The sequence below is a fragment of the Nematolebias whitei genome, chromosome 16 (genome assembly GCF_014905685.2).
Source record: "Nematolebias whitei isolate Nwh7 chromosome 16, NemWhi1, whole genome shotgun sequence".
In the NCBI taxonomy this organism is placed as follows: Eukaryota; Metazoa; Chordata; class Actinopteri; order Cyprinodontiformes; family Rivulidae; genus Nematolebias; species Nematolebias whitei.
In genome coordinates, this window is record NC_056513.1 from 34178124 (window position 1) to 34194100 (window position 15977).

Here is a 15977-nt window from a genome sequence, read left to right on the forward strand (position 1 = left end):
CCGGGCCAGAGTTCGCCTTTTTGTTCCGTGACAGAGTTCGATGGCGCGTTCACACCTCCCTAAACGAACCGGACTTTCATGGAAAACGAGCTAGAGTTCGATTAAAGCGGACTAAACAAGGCTAGTGTGAATGCACCCAGAAAGAAAAGCAACTCTTCCTGCTGTTCATTTTTTTCCTAAACAATGAAATATTAAAGCCTTCAGTCCCCGAGTCTCTATGGGACCTTCAGATCTTTTAATCTACTCCTCACCTTAGCAGAGCTCAAGTAAAAAAAATTAAAAAAAATTGTTCAAGTCTCATTCAGCTTGTAATCAATAAGGTTTATGGTGCAGCGAGGACAATTTCCACTGCTTTACCATGTAAAAGCCAAATAAGAGCAGAAAATCATAATTCAAATTTGACTTGGATGATTCAAGGCTATAGCAGCAAAAGTGAACTGCATTAACAATGCTTCATGAAAACTGCTGGTTACTTTAAATTCAGTCAAATTTATATTAAACAGGTTGGTTTGTATACAAAGGGACACTAGCACACAGTGATGAACAGCATATTTCACCATGTCGCTGTTTATTTAACAAAAACTGAGGAAGGATGCAGTAGCAATGAGTGAAAAGCTAAATGTTCCCTTTCCACTTTCACAGTAATTAGGATGGAAGAGAGCAGCAGGTGCTGTTCATTACAGAAACAATAGTTGCTACCCAGCCGTCTGGGAGAGGTTTATGAGTTTATATAGGATTATTTTAATCAGGGTAAGAAATTATTCATGAGCTTAAAACAGACGGAAGACAATTTACCCAAAAAGTGGACGTCAGTGCAAACTCATGTCAGACTGAGTAAAAGTGAAACTGTCAAAAGAGAAGTTCTTCCAAGTCTATTTCACTCTCAGTTAGCAAGTTTCATGTAAAAAAAAACCAAGAAATGTAAATTAGGAAAAGCCTGAAACAAGTACAGCTGGTTGGACGGGTTGCTTAAGCATGGCAGCATGGTTTAGGTTGGCAGAAAATAATTTTCGAACAATGTCTTTGGACAGATGAGACTACAGTTAAGCTGTTAAAAATCTTCACACTATGTTTTCCTGTTTGGATGTGTATGCAGACTTTATTTTAGCTATTCATCAATCAAAACATTCAGCTCATTCAACACCTTTATTTCTTCTTGTCATAGGTGTTGCATCAATTATATGTGATGGGGACGTGCCCCCCTCACATTTAAATAAATATTCACTTGGACACCCCCCCCCCCCCCTCCCCACTCACACATTTACCATGAAATATTAGCTCACTCAGTGCTGTTTCTAATTCTAATAGAATACTAAATTCATTAAAAGTCCACTCCGGGTTTTCCTGGTTACTTACAACAACTCGCCACACCGCATGCAGTGTTTCCTCTCTAGGTCACTTGGCTTGCAGGGCACTCATCCTTCAGGGTTTTTTGTTGTTGGGGTGGGGGGAGACACCTCTATGTTGCATGTTAGCTCAGCGTTACATTAGTGCAAGCAGTTGTTGACCGAGGTGTGGTTAGGATGCGTGAGAAAAGTGGAGTGTGCTCTATTCACACAAGGAGAGCTGTTGGTCAGGCTACTTCTTGTATCGTGCTCTCTAAAATAATTATTGAATCAAGTATTTACTTATGCAGGTAAAACTAGATGTTTAACAACCTGTTAAAATACACCAGAATGCAGGAAATGGCATCTACTTTATTCAAAATTTTCTGGGGGAGGATCCCCAGAAACCCCCACCAATGTGCCCACTTGTTCAGTTTTGTCTTCTTATGCTACTTTCAGTTTTGAGCTAGTAGCTTTTAGCTACCATTTTATTAAATTTTCAAATAATCTTTTGCAACTTTTATATAGCCTCTTGCTATTATTAGCATTTAGGTTGCTTTTTTTTTTTTTTTTTTTTTTTAACTTCTAGCTAGTCTTTTGCTACTTGTTGCTTGTATTTTGCTATATTAGCTTTTAGTAAGATTTTAGTTTTTGCTTAGTTTTTGTTACTTTTAGCATCTAGCTAGCCCCCCAAGTAATTTTAAGTTGTGTTACTTTTAGCTAGCTCAATGCATACATTCTGAATTTTCACATAAAATGAACCCCCCCCCCCCCTTTTTTTTTAAATTTTTTTAAAGATCCTCATGTTGTTTTATTTCTTATCCTGCTACCTGGTTTCTTTCAGCTTGTTTTACTTTCTGACCTGGTTGTTGTTTGACAATCATTACAGCAGCTCTCAGTTGACTCCTCAGTATTTATAATTCCAAATTTTCAGTTCAGACCTTTGTTGTCATTTTATGTTCACCTCATGCCAAGATTCATGCTCATTTTTAAGAGTTTAGATTGATGCATCTGGATTTTGCTGCTGTTGTTGCACTACTTTTAGTTTATTTAACCTCTTTGCCTGTCAACTCTCAGCCGGGATGGTTTCCACCAAACACAGCATATCAGCACAAATGCCAATTAAAACACGGTAGTGGAGGGCTTGGTGAATAGGTTTGCTATGGTTGCATGCTTGTCTTTTTGCAATAAGAATCATCTAGAATTTCCTTTTACATCCAGTGACCATCATTTTTGGAAACTACACATTATTTGACATGATGACAAAAATGGGAGGAAAAAAAGACACAAGGAACCTGCAGAGCTGTTATATCAGAACAGGATCATCTGATGCACCATCACATCTTGTTATACACAATACAGCCTCAGATACTCCTCTACTGTTGAAAACAGGGTGTTCGACTGCAGAGGATCAGGAGAACAGGTTACACCGAGCAGCTATGACTCATCTCTACACCTTTCGGCTACTCATTTCCCTTTTTTCCCACATTTCTGAATTAATTTCACTCTTTTCTCTAAACTCCAGGATACACAGGACACTGTGAGCACAGCTTAAACTCTGTTTCTTAAACTCCAGTACTCGTTTACTTTATTCCTATTTTTCAAAATTTTTTTAAATTATTAAAAATGTCTTCAATTGATCCAAAATGTTGCTGCCAGTTTTAATGTTAGTAGGAGAGAGGATATCTTTCCAGTTTTAGCTTCTCTCCATTGACTCGCTGACAAATTCAAGATAGAATTCGAAATCTTATGTCTAATATACAAATCTTTCAACAACCTAGCTCCATCTTACATTACAGATCTATATTTTCCTAACAGAGCACTTCGCTCCCAGACTGTAGGTTTACTTGTGGTTCTTAGAGTTTCCAAAAGTAGAATGGGAGGAAGATGTTTCAGTTATCAGGCTCCTCTCTTGTGGAACCAACTTCCAGTTTCTGTCCATGAGGCTGACACATTATCCAGTTTAAAGACTGGGCTTAAGACTTTCCTTTTTGATAAATCCTATGGTTAGGGTTGGCTTAGGTTTTCTGAGCTGTCCCTTAGTTATGCTGCTATAGGCTTAGACTGCTGGAAGATAAACTGACCACATTTCCTCACTCTGCTGATGTCTGTACTTGTTCTACTCTACCTGTTTCCATTTGTAATTATTTCTATCCTTATGTTTTTGTCTTTCCTCCTATAGAAAGTTCACCTGGACCTGTCATTCTGTGTTTGTCTGTTTCTCCTTCCTGTTCCTCTCATACCCCCACCAGTCAAAGCTGATGGCCACTTGTCCTGAGCCTGGTCCTGCTGGGTTTCTTCCTGTTAAAAGGGAGTTTTTTTTCCTTTCAGCTGTCTCCTTTGTGCTTGCTCAGGACGGGAGACTATGACAAAGTGAAGATTCAACACAATCTGCTGCTTCTTTAGATAGAGAACTTTTACTAATTGGCTTTGATAATGTATGTGAATGTTTTTGTACAATGCCCTGAGACAACTTCTGTTGGGACTTTGAGCTATATAAATAAACTGAATTGAAAATCTTACTGTAACAGAACTATCAAACAGTTCAGGGGATGAGGAAAATGGAATGGAGGCAAAATTAGAGGAAAATGTGAGTATAAAATCAGTAAAATCACTTTAAGTGTAAGGGGGGGGGGGGGGAGGCTTTACCTGAGATAGACTTTAAAAATATGACTACTCACATGGTGGCCACGTGGGAAAGCATCGACCATGTAAAAAGATGGAACTGTTGTGAGTCATACACCTGACTCACTTTTTGTGCATTTGACTTACATTTCTTTGATATACTAAGTTACGAAGATAACTTGATGCGTACTTATGTACAGTAAGACCAACATTTTCAACCTGACATTTATTTCACAAACATAGACTTGGAAGAAACTACAAAGCCTGCTGTTGGTTTGAAGGCCACAACCGCAACGTGAGGACAAGACAGCACCAGAACATAATGACCATGGGTACACTGTACTTCTGGTCATGGGTACACTGTACTTCTGGTCATGGATGGGTACACTGTACTTCTGGTCATGGGTACACACAGAGCATAGCATAGTCCATGGTGGATCATGTTTTGGTACAGTTTATCTTATCTTTCAGGGCCAAATGTAAATAAACAGACGTTTTTCCATCATCCATTCTCAGCACGACTTGCTTCTCCCTAATTCGACTCAACTCAGTTCTACAAAATCTCGGATGTTTTCCATGAGTGCCACTTGGATGTGGGTATGTCATCATAACGTGGCTGCTTGAAACATCCCCAACAGGTAAGTAAAATAAAATCACAGAACACTCTCTAGCCTCCACCATGATTTCCAAAAATGCTGTGGTTGAGTCACCTTCCCTCTGCCGGTTGAACCCATAAATTAAATCTATTTAGACTAGCTCCTTCTGAAGGTGCGCCTGCGATCGGAAGGTTGCCAGTTCGATCCCCAAACCGACAACATCAAAATGTGGGTGGGAAAGATGAAACACCCACACCTGCCTCCACCCTCATTTGCCCCACTGTAGGCCCACGAGCAAGGCCCTTAACCTCCACCATCTGCTCCCCTGGACGCCCGACATGGCAGCTCTCTGCAGTGGTCTGTGGTTGTGTCAGGAAGGATGTCCGGCGTAAAAACAATTGCCAAGTCTCTGTATGAGTCAAGGGTGTCAGAAGCATCCATAATGTATGTGTGTGTGTGTGTGTGGGGGGGGGGGGGACACAATGATGTGTGTAGGTGTGCGTGTGTGCACGCGCGTGCGTGTGTGCGCGCGCGTAAAAACAAAGGTGTTCACTAGTGTACAAAAAAGCAACATTTCACCTAGATTTCCTTTATTTCCACACATTTAAAGCATGTTTCTTACCAAGTTTGTGTAAATTCAGCTGTGGGTTTTAAAGACATTTTAACTTTAATACACTTTAATACAGAGCGTCAGGTCGGCACTATTGTGTTTATAGAAAAATAAAAAACATCATCACTGGACTTTTTTATTTGTGTTCAACACTCCTCATCTAAATGATGTTTCTCATGAAGCTTGAGGACAATAAGGTGTGGGGTTTTAAAGACATTTCAGCTTTAATGCACCTGAACACACAGCATCTCTCACACCTGCAGCGTCTTACAGCGTCAGTTACTGCTAAGCTAACATGCTACAGACGTAGCACTCCACTTCTCTCCTCCTAACATGAATATATGTTTATGATCACCACCCTCCGGTCAACAACTGCCCACACTAAGCATACTAAACTGGCACGCGAGTAACACAGAGGTGTCCCCATCTCCTCCACCTGTGCGAGTTTTATGCCGAGACGGGAGGAGACACACAGAAACACTGCAGGTGTTACACCATAATCTGTGACCACTGTATATTGTGACCGTGGCAACAGGCTGCTTTGTTTAGAGTTGGAGGTAACCAGGAAAACCTGGAGTGGAGTTTTAGTAACCTGAGTGTTCTTCCATTAATCAAGTGGAATGGATTTGTTCAAGAAGAAAGAGAAACATTTGTTACGTACTGTAACCCCAGATTCTATGAGTATAGGCATGGCCCTTTAAGGCTGTCGCTGGTGGGTTTTATCCCGTCATGCAATGCATCGCACTGAAAAATTTAGTCCACGCCCACCTGTTGTGTGGGCCCCACCCGGTCTGTATAAATTACGTTAAGAGCGGGTAATTGGCTCCAAAAATAGCTTTTTCTTCAGCCATTTAGGAGCCAGTGAGGCCCGACGCTTAAAAGGCTACGCCTATACTCATAGAATCTGGGGTTACAGTACGTAACCAACGTTCTATTTCGTATAGGCTTCGCCCTTTAAAGCTGTCGCTGGTGGGTTAAAGGCGAAGCAGATTTAGTCCTTGCCTCACTGGGTCCATTTGAACACCATACGAAGCAGCAACTTTCCCAAAAACGTCTTGTCACTCAGCTCTCGATTTGCGTAATTACGCGTTGCGTAATTATGCGTACCATGCACAGACGTGTGCTGTGTAGCTATGTGTTCTGAGTGCATGAGCGCCCTGGAAAGCTTTCAATGGGGAAAGGAAGATGCTGAAAAAAGGCTGTGAACCAAACAGATTCACGGCTGATCAATATGAACAGATTAATAATAACAAGTGAACTGATTATTAATCAAATGAACTGATTGGTAACAATAGAATCAGAACAACAGTCACAACTTGTGACTGATAGCAACATCTCACACTGTAAATGCATGCAGTCAGAAGTGAGTTTAAATGAGGTTCCATGAAACAACAATATTCATTCTGTTAAAACACTAAGGACAGAATGTGTCACGGAACGAGCCGTCACATCACGTAGATAAAAGCAAATAAATGAGCAGGGTGTTGACCAATAATTGGTCAACACCCAGTAATTGGAACCTGATTCAGTGGCTCAAATGAAGCTTTGATCAGGGCTCGCAGGACCAGCGTTAAATCCCACTGTGGAGCAAGTGGGCGTGAAACAGGTCTGCGTCTCTATACACCTTTAAAAAAACGCTTCATCAGCAGATGATTAAAAGCTGTTCTGTCCCCGAAACCTTCATGACAGGAAGAGATGGCTGCAGTGTACATTTTAATCGTGCTGAATGCCAGATTTCTGTCCATCAGCTGCTGCAGAAAGGACAGCATGCCACCTAGTGGACATGAAGTGGCTTCTACACCTTTTTCTGTACACCAGCGCTAAAAAGCTGTCCACTTTGATGTGTACAGCGCTGTGGTGGATGCAGTACGTGAATCCTGGATTGTGCGCACTACATCTTGAGAGAGACCCATCCTCTCTAAGTGGATCTGCTCAGCGGCCAGACCCAAAGGTGATGGCCTATTTCTGGGTAACTCCTGATCGCTACTCCCACCTAGAAGAGAGTGTCCTCCTTCCACGGCAGTTTCCACGGGCGCCCCAATAACAGGTGTCGTAGAACCGGGAACCATGGTGCGTTCACGTGCTTGGGAGCCACCAGGAGAGCTGTCAATCCCTCCTCCTGAACTCGGTTCAGAAACCGTAATATCAGAGGGAGTGGGGAAAATGTGTAAAGAAGCATTTTGGGCCACGGGCTGTGAGCAAACGCATCTACCCCTAGCGGTGGTTCATCCCGCAGGCTCAGTGAGAACCATAGTTGACACTGAGCATTCTCTCGTGTTGCAAACAGGTCCACAGCCGCTTTGCTAACTTTCTGCCATGTCTGAGCCATCAGCTCTGGATGGGGGGTCCGGTCTCCGTGACGCGGACCGTCCCTGGACATCACATCCACCCCCTGTTCAGAACACCGGGGATGTACACTGCTCTGATGGAGAGCAGATTTTGGTGTGCCCAACACAGCATCTGTCTCACAATGTGTAACATTTGGGCTGAGCGTGCACCCCCCTGCTGCTTATGTATGCAACAGTCACTTGTTGTCTATGTGAATCAACACATGATGATTCCGCAGCACAGAGGCAAAGTGTTGAATCACATTCAAAACCCCTGACACTCCAAAAACATTTATATGAGTTGCTGTGTGGGGTGGCCACAGCGCCCCCGCAGCTCGAGAAATGTATGTGCCTCTGTGAAGTCTGACACGTGACGTAAGTCTGCTGACGGAAACAGCTGTTATCACTCTGCCGGTTTCACGTGAGTTGTGCCTGTCTGGAAAAGCGGGTCAGCATCAACAGATGTCCAGATAAAGTAGAAATCTCCTCCCTGCTCTGTGTGGCGGCTGCAGAGCGACTTGACACATTTGAAATGGACATGTTGTCTCACAGTTCAAAATTGACAAATCTAATATGAATCTCATCCTTCTGGTCCGTTTGGGACCAGGAAGTGACGAGAGTGGAACCCTGTGTTTTCCTCTCCTTCTTGGACCCTGAAAATTCAATTTTTAATCAGAATTTCCTAAGCTGCGAGGGGGGACGAGATCTGTTCTAGAGATGACAGACAACGTCTCTAGAGTTCCTCTGAATGGGGGTTTGAGCCATACTACAGCGTGAATCCCCTGCTGATAACGGTTAATCCATCTATCTGGAGCGCACGCTCGTTGCCACTCTGCGTAATGTTCGGGAAGCAGGCACGCGTTCATACTGCGTCACATTATTTACGGACGCCAATCACCGCCGTCATGTGTGCCTCACTCAGGCTGTGGGCTCACAATGAATTCAAAAATATTTTTTCAATTCAATTCAATTCAAAAATACTTTATTAATCCCAGAGGTAAATTATGGTAACTCATCATCCTGGTTTCATTAATGAGTTGTTATAGATGTTGATGGCTGTGGGCAGGAAGGATCTCTTGTAGCAGTCTGTCCTACAACGGATTTGAAAAAGCCTCTGACTGAAGACACTTTGTTGTTGTATGACAGTCTGATAAAGAGGATGCTGAGGGTTGTCTATAATGTTCTTCATTTTATGAAGAACCCTTCTTTGAACAATCATCTCCAAAGGTTCTAGAGGAGTCCCCAGAACTGAGCCAGCCTTCTTTATGAGCTTCATCCATCCATCCATTATCTTTACCCGCTTATTCCATTTTGGGTCACGGGGGTCGCTGGTGCCCATGTCCAGCAATCACTGTGCGAGGGGCGGGGTACACCCTAGACGAGTCGCAAGTCCATCACAGGGCCACATAGAGACTAACAACCATTCACTCTCTCATTCACACCTAGGGACAATTTAGAGTTACCAATCAGCCTAACATACATGTTTTTGGTCAGTGGGAGGAAACCGGAGCACCCGGAGAAAACCCACGCATGCACGGAGAGAACATGCAAACTCCACCCAGAAAGGCCCCTGGACCGGGGTTTGAACCAAGGACTTGCTCGCTGAGAGGCAGCAGCTCTACCAGTTGCGCCACCGTGCTGCCCTCTTTATGAGCTTGTTGATCTTTTTTAAGTCACTTGCTCTGGTGCTGCTTCCCCAGCAGATGATGGCAGAAGAGATAGTGCTCTCTACAACAGACTTATAGAAGATATGCAGCATCTTGCTGCAAACGTTGAAGGACTTCAGCTTCCTTAAGAAGTACAGTCTGCTCTGTCCCTTCTTGTAGACAGCTTCACTGTTGCATTTCCAGTCCAGTCTATTGTCCAGGTGAACTCAAAGGTATTTATACTTCTCCACCAACTCCACTTCTCCTCCCACGATGGAAGTAGGGTTGGACCTGTTCCTGATTCTCCTGAAATCTACAATCATCTCCTTTGTTTTGTTCACATTCAATATGAGATGATTGTTTCCACACCATGCCACAGAGCGGTCCACCAGTTCCCTGTACTCAGCTTCTTGTCCATCTCTGATACACCCGACTACTGCAGAGTCATCAGAATATTTCTGCAGATGACAGGAGTCTGTTTTATACTGGAAATCTGATGTGTACAAAGTGAAAAGGAATGGTGAGAGTACAGTCCCCTGTGGTGCTCCTGAGCTACTGACCACCTGGTTAGACACACAACCCTTCAGTCTCACAAACTGTGGTCTGTCCGTCAGGTAGTCTTTGATCCAGGCAATTGTTGAGGCCTCCACCTGAGTCTTCTGAAGTTTCTGACAAAGCAAATCAGGCTGGATTGTGTTAAATGCACTGGAGAAATCAAAGGACATGACCCTCAAAGTGCTGTCTGCCTTTTCTAGATGACAGTGAGTTTGCTGAAGCAGGTCTATGATGGCATCTTCAACTCCAAGTCCATGTCAATAAACAAACTGCAGTGGGTCCTGATATGTGTTTGTTTGTCTAGTCAGGTGGGTCAGAAGAAGTCTCTCTAGGACCTTCATGATGTGGGATGTCAGGGCAACAGGTCTATAGTCATTGAGGACTGATGGGTGAGGTTTTTTTTTGGCACTGGAACAAGACAGGATGTTTTCCACAACACTGGAACCTTCTCCTGGGTCAGGCTAAGGTTGAAGAGGTGCTGCAGAACCCCACAGAGCTGCTCTGCACAGACCTTCAGGACTCTGGGACTGACACCATCTGGACCTGCAGCCTTATTCGGGTTCCGTCTCTAGAAAAATCTAAAAAAGTTAAATCTGGTCCTCTGGACATGTCCAGAGGACCAGATTTAACTTTTTTAGACCTCTCTGATATTGTTCTGTTGGAGCTTGCTCTCCAGCTTCTTCTTGTACACCTCCTTGCTGTTTCTGATCTTGACATTTAGTTACTTCTGTGTGCTCCTCAATAATTCCCTGTCTCCCTCCCTGAAGGCTCTTTTTTTCTGGTTTAGCAGTTCCTTCAGGTCAGTGGTGATCCAGGGTTTGTTATTGGGGAAGCATCTCACTGTTCTGGGGGGGATGGTGTTGTTTACACAGAAGTTTATATAGTTGGTCACACACTCAGTCATGGCATTGATGTCCTCTCCATGTGGCTGGCACAGTGTATCCCAGTCTGTAGCCTCAAAACAACCTCGCAGGGCTTCTTCAGCTTCCGTTGACCATTTTCTCACTGTTCTCTTTATTGCAGGTTGCATCTGAACAAGGGGTTTATATTTTGAGCAGAGAAACACAAGATTGTGATCTGATTTGCCAAAAGGGGGTCTTGCTTTAGTGATGTATGAATCCTTGACATTTGCATAAAACAAGTCCAGTGTTTTGTTTTCTCTGGTAGAGCAGCTGACAAACTGTTGGATTGTCAGAAGTGTAGCAGAGAGAGGCATGATTAAAATCCCCAGATATGGCAACAAACGCACTATGGTGTTGTGTCTGTAGCTTAGCAACCTTGGAGCTGATGACATCACACGCAGTCTCGGCAACAGCATTGGGTTGAATGTAAACAGTTGCCAAAATAACACTGGTGAACTCTCTTGGCAAATAATATGGACGACAACTTAGGGCTAACAGTTCAATATCTGGACTGCAGAGATGACACTTCACAGTAACATGTCCAGGATTACACCATCTGTTGTTCACAAGCACTGCCAACCCACCTCCTTTCCTTTTGCCACTCCTCTTTAAATTTCTATCTGCTCGTATGGTCAGAAAGACTGGCAAGGAAACGCTGGAGTCGGGGATATGATCCTGCAGCCATGTCTCAATGAAACACATAACACTGCATTCCCAATACTCTGGATGGGTCCTTGTTAGGGGTTGAAGTTCATCCAACTTGTTTCCCAGCAATCTCACATTGCCCATCATAATTGATGGAAGAGATGGTTTAAACTTCATTCTTCTCTCTTTCTCCCTCTTCTTTGCTCCTGTTCTGCATCCACGACACCTCCTTTTCAACTCATTTGGGATTTGAGGCTGTAGTTGAGATATTATTGGAGCTTTGGAGATGTTAATCAGCTGCTCCCGGTTGTAAAAAAACAACCTTGTTGTTATGGTTACGCATCATAACAAATGTCCAAAAGCAAAGATATTTCTGTAAAAATCCTTCCAGCTGCTCAGCATCCGACACCAGAGGAAATAATCATCCAAAAAAAGTGATTTATATCCAGAAAAAAGAGGAATTAATGTTTTCAAAAGTAATATCTCAGAATGAAAGTAACAGAGTCATTCCAACATGCAGCCACCTTAAGCGGCGCAATTCTAGAACAATCCCACATCTGTGCTGATGTGAGCTGGCGTGCGCTGAGGGAGGGTGCACGTGCCCTGACCATGTGGAACCGGATTAGTACTGCCGCGGGTGCGCGGCGTTCCTATGCCGCGCACAGGCTGCGGGCTCACATCCATGCTGATGTGAGCTGAGGGAAGGTGCGCGCGCCCGAGCATGCGGAACCGGTTTAGGACTGCCGTGGGTGCGCAGCGTTCCTATGCCACGCACAAGCTGTGGGCTCACATCCATGCTGATGTGAGCTGACGTGCGCTGAGGGAAGATGGGAAGGTCGAGAACCCTGGAAATTACCTCTTTTACCAGAAGTTCCTGGACTTCTGCGTTTAGGAATGAGACCTGGTCTGGCGATGACAGAACCGTCTCTAAAACTCCTCTGAACGGAGAGGGTTGAGCTGCAAATTGTAGCGTATAACCTTTGTTGATCAGCCTGCTCATCCATCTGTCTAGAGAGCACGTCCGCTGCCACTCCACGTAACGTTCGTGGAGTGGGCGCGCGTTTATGTGGTGCTTCATGTTTCTTACAGATGTCAGCCAGTTTACAGCCTCGACCGCCGTCATGCGTCGCGGAAGTGTGCTCCGCGTGACCCAAGGCGAGGCTTTCTCGAAAAGGCTCTGAGCGCACTTCTGTGCCGCGCTCAAGCTTTGGGTTCACATTCATGTCGATGTGAACTGGCGTGTGTTCAGGAGAGGTGTGCGCACCTTCAACAATGCGGCGCTGATTGGGTAAAAGCTGCTGGCGTCATGGGAGCGTGCGTTTGACATCACTGCGGTGAGAAGCTTTCAGCTCCTGCTGAGAGCGAGGATTCCCACTGGATTCGTTCTGCGGTCTCACATTCATGCTGATGCGAGCCGGCGTGTGCTGGGGAGAGGTGTGCGCGCCTTCATCAATGCAGCGCCGTTTGGGTGAAGGCTGCCGGCATCTTGGGAGCGCACGTTTGACACCGCTGCAGTGAAAAGCGTGCAGCTCGGGCTGAGAGCGAGTTATCCCACTGGACTCATTCTGCGGACCACATTCACATCGACTGCTGTGTCATGCGAGCGTCTCGTGTTTATCTTAAAGCTGCGGTGATTTTGAAAAACCTGTTTTAGGACACCGGCTCGTTTTGTGTGGAGGATGTGTAAAGAGAAGCCGCTGTGAGATCATTCTAACTGACAGACAGGCTGAATCAGACACTTTAATCTTTGAATGATGTTCGTGTTTTATTTCAAAAACTCTTGTCATCATTGCACACACACATCCCCCGCAAGACGCCCTGCAGAGGGAGCTCTTGTCTCCTCAGGCAGGTCTGTCCCTCCGGCCTCTGAGAAGCTGTACGTCAGTGGCGCAACGTATTGTTCGCTGCGGCCGCATGGAACGCACACTGGTGAGCTCGGTTGGAGCGCGACGTCACCGTCTGGTCATGCCTCCCCGGAGGCGCAGGACGCTGGTCCAACATGGACATCTTTGCTCCGAGAGCCTCCGCCAAGCTTGGCTCTGGGGGGGGGGGGGGGGCACCGAGGGAATTTCCACTTAGTTAAACCCCTCCACTCTGGTGATGGGCGCGGATGTGGAAAACCAGCGCTCTCAGTCTACCAGGTCTGGCTGCAGCCTTGTTCCAGTAAGACGTCACTGCTGGGAAAACGAGGCCAGATAAGATCAGGATGGCGAGCCGGGGTGGAGCCAAAAAACCTTCCCGCTAGATCATCTGATCTGGGCGGGGGGAAGGAGAGGGACGGAAAAAAGTCCCTTTGTGTCAGCCACCTCCTGGATTATGCCGGGCAGCTCCAGAGGAGGGCACCGACGGCTGGCAGCGGTGTGGTCGCCGATGCGAAAAAAGGTCCAGGGGGGGGGGGCAATAGCTCAGCCCCCCTCGTTCCGACACTACGCTCTCCAGGAGGGAGTGAGCAGCGGGGGCTGCTGCTGACATCGCCTGTTCCAGAGGAACCATCCGATTCGCTCCGAGAGTTGGCGATAAAAGGAAGAATAAAAGATGGCGTCGTCCAGCGTGTAGCGACCCGCCACTGAGAAATATTCCTCGGCGCTTACCTTGAAACAAGGCTGCTCGTCTGCTTCTCCTCAGGGAGGAGAACTCACCGGGACGGCAGGAGGTTGGCGTGGCGGGACCACAGGCAGCCTTAACAAAGGTTGTGCTGGTAAAGCTGGACAACTTCCCTTCTTCGTTCTTCTTAGCTTGCTGAAGAAAAATGGGAGCCAATTACCTGCTCTTAACGTAATTTATACGGACCGGGTGGGGCCCACACAACAGGTGGGCGTGGACAAAATTTTTCAGTGCGATGCTTTGCATGACGGGATAAAACCCACCAGCGACAGCCTTAAAGGGCGAAGCCTATACGAAATAGAACTGCGCCGCCTGAATTAATGTTTTATAGTAAAAGTGGGGGGGGGGGGGGGGCCAAAAAAATTTTTTTTTTTTTTATGTGGGGGGGGGGACTTGTCCCCTTCACATATAATGGTTGCGACGCCTATGGTATGAGTTCATTCGCTGTTGCGACCCTTGAAGAAGCCACAAGAAGACAACCCCCACCCCCCAATACATCTCCTTCTGTATGTTCCTATCTAACCACAGAAACATCTGTGTCTCCTTAAAGTACCATGGTGGTTGTGTATATGTTACCATTATATATATTTCTTCAAAAATAAAAAAGTGAATACTGTAATTGTGAGGTTTTACAAATGGCGGGTTTGTTTCTTGAGAAGAAGACACCCTTACATTGATGTTGCTCTTTGGCTGTTAATGGCCTGCAGTCTGCTGACATCAAATCCTCAGCTCGACTCGGCTCGCTTAGAACCTCGGGTCAATAAGTCCTGAAAGCAAAACTGGAGATAGGTGGGGTCACCCAATGGAAAGTTTTTGAACCCGCACCGAGTCGAGCTAATGGAAAAGGTACCGATAGACGACCAGATAAAGCTGTGGGTTTTAGTGCATAGTACAAATGTACTACAGTGTACTTTGCATACTACGGGCAAACTGTAGTATTCAATAACTTTCCCACTCATCAACCCAAGACATACACAATATACATTAGACTCATTACACTCAACTGTTTTACAACAAATTCTTTATGTTGTTCAAATGGAAAAAAAAAATTCAAAATATGCCAACATGTCACAAATATTTAACAGTATCAGCCTAGATACAGATTTCAAAATTCTAATAAAAATAAGTAATTTAGGACTTTACAGCAATCACGTCAAGCACAAACCAGTTCCAGCCTGTCCACAGATCTTAGTGTGTTTTTATTAACACAGAATCTGTTGGTTTTCCTGTGCTGAAAATAACTGTAGACCAAAAATTACATTTTGAATTGTCCTTTGGATAAATCAAGACCCTTAATGTCATCAGTGTCATTATGAGCTTTGAAAAAACACAAGTGGTGGGGGGTGGGATCTGTTACAGTAAGTTTTGATGGATTAAAAATTGATTTGAGTTTAAAAATAATAACGCTTGACGTCCTTTACATAAACAATAAAAGCAAGTGACACAATGAGGCAGAATATTGTAACTTGTGGCTGCAGCTCCAGAAATGTGAGTCATTCACTGACATATACACCTGATCTGAAGAGACACCTGCAGATTCCTGACATATTCAGAGTAAAAAAAAAAAAAAAAAAAAACTCATTACACTGCTGATCATTGTACAACAAAACCCCAAACATGAAAGAAAAAGTGTCAAAAAAAGACATTAAAGAGCACAAACACTTGGATTAATAATATTCTGGTGTAGAATTAGCCTGACGTTAATGTTGCAGTTGTTTGAGAGTAAAAATAAACGGCACACATTGAGGGAGCGCCTCAGAAGAATCAGCTAACGCATAAATCCAGGTGAGTTTTAATCACATTAAAGATCAGAAGTGTGTTGTGAGATAACCTGGTTCCTTGGCGTCTCTGCTCCATGCTGTGTGCTCCAGTGAACCATACTGAAGAGAAGATTCCTGCTTCTTCTCCATCGGTGCCACCGCTGCTCTCCAGCTGCAGATGATGGGGGAGGGTCTCGCAGCCTCATCGTGAGCAGATGCTCACCAACTCTCCAAGGCAGAGTGAGTGCAGATGTTCCTCAGCAGCTCAGCAAATAAACAGCACCATCTGGTGACTTCTGAACAAAAACACATGGAGAGCTGTTCTCGTTCTTCACCTGAGTCGACGTTCAAGCATTATAAAAAGCAACAACTCTGTTTTACA

At 44.8% G+C, this 15977-nt stretch overlaps 1 protein-coding gene across 1 annotated transcript in view; it reads right to left on the reverse strand.

The window, feature by feature from the left end:
• pik3r6a (phosphoinositide-3-kinase, regulatory subunit 6a) overlaps positions 1 to 15771 on the reverse strand; it is a 93888-nt gene extending 78117 nt beyond the window's left edge. The window contains exon 1 of the mRNA XM_037689968.1: positions 15667 to 15771. Within this exon, the coding sequence (XP_037545896.1) occupies positions 15667 to 15745 (79 nt within the window). The 5' untranslated portion in view covers positions 15746 to 15771. The remainder of the gene's footprint in view (positions 1 to 15666) is intronic.
• Between the last annotated feature and the right edge of the window lie 206 nt (positions 15772 to 15977).